Source organism: Ursus maritimus, unplaced genomic scaffold, assembly GCF_017311325.1.
Source record: "Ursus maritimus isolate PB19 unplaced genomic scaffold, ASM1731132v1 scaffold_2, whole genome shotgun sequence".
In the NCBI taxonomy this organism is placed as follows: Eukaryota; Metazoa; Chordata; class Mammalia; order Carnivora; family Ursidae; genus Ursus; species Ursus maritimus.
In genome coordinates this window covers 9,942,913-9,950,305 of record NW_024424452.1, presented here as the reverse complement: position 1 = coordinate 9,950,305, position 7,393 = coordinate 9,942,913, and the positions used below count along the sequence as shown (strand labels likewise).

The following is a 7,393-nucleotide window of genomic DNA, read 5'->3' as shown; positions in this document are numbered from 1 at the left end:
GGGGGGGGGGGGGGGGGTCTGGCCAAAACTCTCTTGGTCGGGCGGGGGACAGGCTTCCTTCTCTCTCTTCAGCCCAAAGACCTCCTCCTCTGGCGGGGCGGGGGAAGCCTGGTGGCAGGAAGGGAGGGGAGAGCAGGTGACAGACCCAAGAGTCCTGGCCCCCCAGCTCCTCTTTCCCCAAACTGCCCTCATCAAGCCCACACCGAAATGGCTGGGGCAGTAAGTGCCCGGAAGGTGAGAATCACAACAGGAGTGATGGGGCCAGAGGGGACGGCGATAAGGATGCAAATACAGTAATCAGGTGGGGCCACTCTTTGACTAGCCCGGGACTTGATCCTCAGACCCTCTTCCTGACGGTCGCCACCCTGTCTGCCCACCCAAGCCTGGAATGAGGGAGCCCTGAGGTGTGGGGATCCTGGACTTCAGGACCCAACCCTGGCTGGGGCTGGCTGCCCCATGCGTCCAGGTGCCTGGGAGCTGTGACTCAGTGTCTGTCTCCAGGCTGACCTCAGCAATGGGCCCTGGGGGCGGGGGGAGAGGGCAGTTTCCCCGAGACTGGCTCTCAGGGATCCTGACTCAGGGGCCCAGGGTTGAGGCCTTGAAGTGCCTTTGTTGGCCCGGGTTCAGGAATCCAGAGAAACTGGTCAGGGGGCAGGCCCCGGGGAATGAAACCCCTCCCTCTGCTCCCGCCCCCACCGCAGAGCCATATAACCACTCAGGTCTAAGCGCCAGAACCAGTGGCTGAAAGGAACTGGTCGGGTACACGCGCTGGGTTTGGGCTTCTGACTCTGGAGACGGTGGGAGCTGAGCTGACGCCTCTGCACTCCAAGTGAAAGTCTTCCCCGTGGACGCCGAGTGTCTGCCCTCCGCGCTTGGATTCCTCCAGCCCCCGGGGCCGGACCCCCACAGCTGTCCAGGTCCTAGACCCCCGCAGACGCCGAGCCATGGCCTCCATGGGGCTGCAGGTGATGGGGATCGCGCTGGCCGTGCTGGGCTGGCTGGGCGCCATCCTGAGCTGCGCGCTGCCCATGTGGCGCGTGACGGCCTTCATCGGCAGCAACATCGTCACGTCGCAGACCATCTGGGAGGGCCTGTGGATGAACTGCGTGGTGCAGAGCACCGGCCAGATGCAGTGCAAGGTGTACGACTCGCTGCTGGCCCTGCCGCAGGACCTGCAGGCGGCCCGGGCCCTCATGGTCATCTGCATCATCGTGGCCGTGCTGGGCGTGCTGCTGTCGGTGGTGGGTGGCAAGTGCACCAACTGCGTGGAGGACGAGAGTGCCAAGGCCAAGACCATGATTGTGGCGGGCGTGGTGTTCCTGCTGGCCGGCCTGCTGGTCATGGTGCCGGCGTCCTGGACGGCCAACACCATCATCCGGGACTTCTACAACCCGCTGGTGGCCTCTGGCCAGAAGCGGGAGATGGGCGCCTCTCTCTACATCGGCTGGGCCGCCTCGGGCCTGCTGCTGCTCGGGGGGGCCCTTCTCTGCTGCAACTGCCCACCCCGCACCGACAAGCCCTACTCGGCCAAGTACTCGGCCGCTCGCTCCGCCCCAGCCAGCAACTACGTGTAAGGTGCCGCTACGCAGCTCTGTCCCACTGGCTTTGTCTCTCCCTGGACCGAAGGCGCAGCCTGTGGGCCCAGGATGGCCCTGCCACGGGCCGCAGGCTGCCCCGAGCCGGGCAAACGGGGACTGAGCCAGGCCATTGACCGGCAGCCCTCGGCCCCTTCTGGCCCCCTTGGACACTCACTCGAGGCCCCCCTCTACACCAGCAAGGATGGATGGAAAAAGAACCTGTGCCTCCCTTTGCTGAAGGGCCCGCGGATACAGGGGACGGGCGGAAGTAACTGGGTGTGCCGGGGGAGGGGGGAAGCTGGTTCCTGCTGGTCAGGACAGCTCAGCCCTGAATTTGCTTGCGCTCTGACTCCGACTGGGTGCCCTGCCCATTCCTGTGTTGGCCAGGCTGGGGCCTCGCTCACGCACCTGACTGTGGAGCCAGAGTTGACACAGTTGACAGACGGGTTTAGAGGGGAGGGGTGAAGGTGCTACAAACTGGTTTGGGTAGTGGTGGGGAGGAGGCCACGAAAGCTGCCCAGGCAGCCTGCACCCCTTCCTGCCCCCACCCTGCAGCCTCAGGGCTCTGCCTCAACAGCCTTGGCAGAAGGACCCCCGGGACTCTTGTGACTTGCGACATCCGCCACCCCTGCCAAGGTCACTTGGACAGCCTGGGGACAGCTGGGGGGAGTGGTCTCTCTCTGGCCTTCACTCCCAGGGAAGTCCTGGGCCTTTTCCCTGCCTCCTCTGGTTTCTGTTTTGTAACTTAAGGAGATCTGTTTATCATGGTAATTACTATTATTTTCTACAATAAATGGGACCTGTGCACAGGAAGACCGGATCGTTTCTGATTTCAGCCGTGAAAGTGGGCAGGGCAGGGCTGGAAGCCTGGGCACGGGGTCGGCGGGGAGCAGGACCACTGTGATGTGGCCGGGACAAAAACACTTAAAAAAAAAACTGGTTTTGAGGAATGGTGACAAATCAGAGCTAGCCTTCACCTTTGGAATCACCTTACTCAAAGCCCTTCATTTATTAGAAGGTAAAGCCATCCACAGGAAACACGCTGTGTGCCCAGGACCGTGGTGAAGGGTTGGGGACCCCAGGAGGGTGGCCAGGCGAGAACACTCAGCCCTGGGGAGTGGGCCATGTGCCCTCTCCCTCTCTCTGTCCCAGCTTTGTCTGGGAAGCCAGGCTGGTCCGCTTACCCTCCAGGTCCCATGTCCTGGCCTTAGACCAGGCCGTCCCTGCTGTGGACCTGGAATGTCCTTTTCCCTTTCTCCAGACCTCTGAATTCTTTGTCCTGAAGGCCCGGGGCTCCAAGGCTCCTTCTTAAAGAGCCTCCAAGATACACCTGGAGCCGGGCTTTCTGACTCTGTTTAGAAATGAGGATCCTGGTCACGTGAAAGTATTTGGTCAAGGCCAGAGGCACAAGCACAGGATTCCGGTCCTCCAGTTAGGGTGAGAGGGCCTGCCACCACGGGAGGTGTCACAACGTCACATCTGCGGCTCTGTCTTGCCTGGCTCAGGGATGGTCTGGGGTGGGAGCCCTCTCTGTTCCATCTCTTCTCACTTCTGTCCTTCTCGGGGACAGATGTCACTTTTCTGGGGGAATCAGAGCCAGAGTCCTGCGACCCTTTCTGGGACTCATTTAATAGGCAGAACTCCCTGATGGACAAGGCTGATGCAGGGGCCCCCATTTTACAGATGAAGCCGAGGAGGCCCAAAGACGGGCCGGGCTGAGGTCACGTGGAGGGTCAGAGGTCAGTGGGGTCTGAGGACTGGGTCAGCTCCTGCTTTCGGTACAGGTAGACGATGCCGGAGATGAAGCCATCATTGTCAGAAGTTCCAGGCCCCACCTCAAGCTCGGAGGTGGCCAGTTCCCACCGGTCCACCGGCCAGGCCACGAGACGTTGCCACGCCCCGGCCCGCTCCAGCCCCTCGAGCGTGGCCTCCAGGGCCTCCTTGTAGTGCAGGTTGGATGGGTTGGTCCTGGTGGTCAGACACACCAGCCCCCCTGGGGAGGGTGGGACGGGGGAAGGTGAGTAGGGGAGGGGCAGGAGCCAAGGATCCAGTCTCCAGGCCCACCCCTTCCCAGGAAGGTTGTCCCTTTCCGCTCTTGTCCTCAACGGCATATATCCTCCCAGCTTGTCCCGGGCCAGGCTTTCCTCACCTCCATGGCTTTGGTGCTCACCGTTCCTGCCCCAAGGAATACCCTTCTCCTCCCTCAGCCTGACAGCCTCCTACGCACCCTTCCCAAGCGTCCTTTACCCTGGGAATTCTTGGCTTAATCCCTTGGGCAGCGGGGCTCCGTCTTCACTGCTCACCCAGCCCCTCTGCCGGAGACTGTGTCTGGAGGCACGGGAAGGAAGCAGTTTGGACCTCGTGCAAGTCCCCTCACCGCTCTGAGCCTGTTTTCCCAGAGTATAGCGTGGGGCTGATTCCCCGGAGTCAAAGGAAGGACTGCACTGTCCTTAAGCGCTGGCTGAATGAATGAATGACCTATGCTTCGGGTCTTCTCCAGGCACCTAAAGCATGCCCAGTATGGGCTCAGATACATGTAGGAGAGATGGTGTCTGGAGGGCTTCCTGGAGGAAGGGGTGGATGGATGGGGCTCCATGAGAGGAAAGGCTCCAAAGCGGGGGAGCCTGTACCATGTGGGCAGAAACACAGGGCTCTGACTCCTGAGGGGCCTGACAAGCATGGGCTGGGCTGGCTCTGATGCGAGCCTCCTGTTCTCTCGAGCCCAGTCACTACCTCTCTCTCTGACCCCACTCAAGACCCTGCTTCTGTCAGCCTCCACAATTCCCTGGGGCCGAAGCCTGCCCAGACCTGCCCAGGCTTAGCCACGGGCCCTGCTGGGCCCAGTGCGGGTGAGGGGGGCAGGGAGAAGATGAAGTCTTGCTGCCACCGGGGCACCTCTGGGGCTTCCTGATCCCATCCCACAGCCAAGTCAGTGGCTCACCACCCTCCCGCTCCGCCATTCCGGATGGCTTCCTGCAGCCGTCTTCCTGACCTCCTATTTCTGCCTTCGGCCGCCTTCCTGTGGGTGCTGCCCTCACTCCCCATCCCGGCCCACGGAAGTGCCGCTCTCCTCTGACTTCTCAGAGCGTGGGCCCACCTGTGGGCTGGCCTGTTCCCCCCCGCCCCTGCCTGGGGTTGAGGATGGAAGCCCAGAGGGCAGGGCGTGCACCTGCTCCCCAGAGCAGAGCCCAGTGCGAGCAAAGGCACACGGTTGGAGCGCAGTGAACGCAGTCATCAGCCGCACGTCAACAACCCACGTGCGGAGTTTACAAAAAGTGCCCACCGCAATCCCATGGGGGCAGGGGCTCTGCCACTGCTTGGAGACGAGGAGAGAGCCAGAGAGGAGAGCGGAGCTGTCCGATGGATAAGAGGCCAGCTGGCTACCTGTCTGCCCTGCCTGTTTGCCTGGGTCTGTTGCTGGTGGCCACTGGTGGCTGGGATGTGAGGCTAGGCTGTGTGACCCCAGGCTGCACCCTACCCTCGCCTGGCCCGAGAGGTTCCGAGGCTGGTGTCTGTGCGTGTGGAGAGGGGGAAGGTGTGTGCCTCGGGTTGGACAGGCAGCTCCTCACCTGGCTTGGTGACTCGCAGAAGCTCGCCTATGGCACTGCAGGGCACCTGGCCGTCACTGAGGGCACCCACTATCAGCACTGCATCGAAGGTCCCTATGCAGAATGTGGAGATGCGCTGTGGGGGTTTGTCTTTGTCGTGGCCTCGTGATACCCATCGGGAGGGACCAGGCCTGCCACTTGTGGCAGGGGGATACGGCAGGTGTGGCTCCATCCTGGGCTGACGTCAGATCATGGGGTGGAGGGCTCAGACAGAGGGGCTCACAGGGGCTCAGAAAGGGCCTCAGTGAGGCTTTGGTGGGACTCAGTGTGGGGGGGAGCTTGTGGAGGGTTCAGCGAGGGGGATGGAGGCTGGGCAGGAGAAAGGGCCACTGTCAAGGTGTCTGGGTGGGAGGGGAAGTACCTTCAGAACTGGGCAGAGGCTCCTGGCCCAGGATGCAGAGGCTGAGGTGTTGGTAGAGGCCACGGGCTCGGGCTTGTTCCAACATCTCTGGGCTCCCGTCTACTCCGTGCAGCTGGAGGAAGCCCCGAGCCTGCAGCTGACATTGGGGGGGTGGGCTCAGTCACAGTTCCCACCTGCTATCTCCCAGCTGGGTCCCTGCACCTGGGGAGGGCAGTGGGCCCCGCAGTAAATGCAGTCCAAGTGTTTGGGACCAGTGAGTCTGAGGGGGGAGGCAGGGTTTTGGGGCCGGGGGTGAAAGGAAATTTGAACAAGTGGGGGGTTGAAGAGAGGGCAGGGGATCCGGGGAGGCCTTACCTCGGCAGCCACCAGGCCGGTGCCACAGGCCACATCCAGGATCAGGGCGGCATGAGGTGGGCATGGAAGGGCTTGGGTAAGGCAGTCCACTGCGAGGCGCGGGGCACGGTATTGCAGGGCGGCCACGTCCTGGGGACAGAGTGCTGAGCCGACCGGCACCCAGTGCCCCACTGTTTGGGGGACCTCCGTGCAGAACTGTGTGTATGTGTGTGTGTGTGTGTGTGCACGCATGCATGTGCTGGGCTCACCCGGGCTCCAGCCCTGCAGGGACTCCAGCACGAGATGCTTTCCTCTGCCAAGGGGCCAGGATTAGAGAGTCAGTGCCCGGCCCACTGCTGGGAACTGCTATGCCGGCCAAGGCAGCGCTCTCTCCCTTAGTCCATAGTGACCCCTCAAGTGGCACCTCCTCCAGGTAGCCCGTCTGCCTGCGTTGCAGTTCCAGGGTGGGGAGGTCTTGGTTCCTGATTTCTAGGGGCTACCAATGTGGAGCCATGGGGCTGGCCGGAGGGCAGAGGTGAGCCCTTGAAGGGGGCAGGACTGCAGGGGCTCACCTCATTCTCACAAGCCATGCTGGGGTGATGCGAGGCTAACTATTCCCACTTTACAGATAGGAAAGTTGAGGCTGAGCGAGCAAGAGAGGTGCAGGTGAAGAGCCTGGCCAGCATACCTGGTCATAGTCTGGAGCCCAGCGCTTATAGAAGTGCAGCTTGTGGCCCAGGTTGGTGATGCCGTGTAAGGCCCCCACCCGGGCCCGCGCCTCGGACAGACTCCCGCCCTCCTCTTGAGCCATCCTCCTGTGGGGACACAGCCTGGGTATCTCGAGGCCCACTGCAATCTCTCCCATTCCTACCCGCCCCCCCCCACACTCGCCAGGCCATTTCATAGGCCATGACACCACACAGAGGGAGAGACTGGACACGTGGGCTTCAGATCTGGGGGGAGAGATGCTCCCCGCGGCGGGAGGGACCTGCCCCCCACCCCCAACACGGTGAGCGGGATTCTAGCACTACAGGGATCTAACGGGGTAGGGGGTCAGAACTCACTGCCAATCCGACCAGGCCGGCGGTGCTCACGGCGCCGGAACTCGGGGCGGGGCTGTACGGCGAACCTGGCCCCGCCCCCACCGCCCTCGATGATTGGCTTTCTGCTATGAGAAAGTACCCAATCAAAGGAAAGCGCTGGCAGCCGCCCCTCCACCATCAGCCAATGAGTTCAAAGTTCTTGGCCTTTCTCTAGCCTGGGAAGATCTGGACTCCTCTGAGGCATTTTCAGGGTTTCCCAGTTTAGGACCATCTCTGTGCCCTCTCGGCTCTCTACGTCCTTTGTATGCTTTTACTTTTAGGAAGCGAGAGCCTCTGAAATCTTACGGGCAAGAGGGGACCTAAAATCAGCCTTCATTCTTAGAACGGTCACCTCGGTCTGGGCAATGCCATCCCGTAGAACTTCCTGTGGCGACGGAGATTGTTCCATACTGGACGCTGTTCGATATAGTA

General features: G+C 61.9%; 2 protein-coding genes across 2 annotated transcripts; one reads left to right on the top strand and one right to left on the bottom strand.

Moving 5' to 3' along the window:
- Window positions 1–699: 699 nt before the first annotated feature.
- On the top strand, window positions 700–2,390 carry CLDN4 (claudin 4). The gene has a single exon (XM_040634946.1). The coding sequence runs from the start codon at window positions 945–947 to the stop codon at window positions 1,572–1,574; it is 630 nt and encodes a 209-aa protein (XP_040490880.1). The 5' UTR covers window positions 700–944; the 3' UTR covers window positions 1,575–2,390.
- A 796-nt stretch (window positions 2,391–3,186) lies between these two features.
- METTL27 (methyltransferase like 27) lies at window positions 3,187–7,004 on the bottom strand. Its single transcript, XM_008698549.2, is given in 7 exon segments — window positions 3,187–3,448; window positions 3,450–3,570; window positions 5,147–5,239; window positions 5,547–5,682; window positions 5,901–6,029; window positions 6,568–6,694; window positions 6,944–7,004. Coding segments are annotated over 6 exon segments (711 nt in total). The 5' UTR covers window positions 6,691–6,694; window positions 6,944–7,004; the 3' UTR covers window positions 3,187–3,339.
- Window positions 7,005–7,393: the final 389 nt, after the last annotated feature.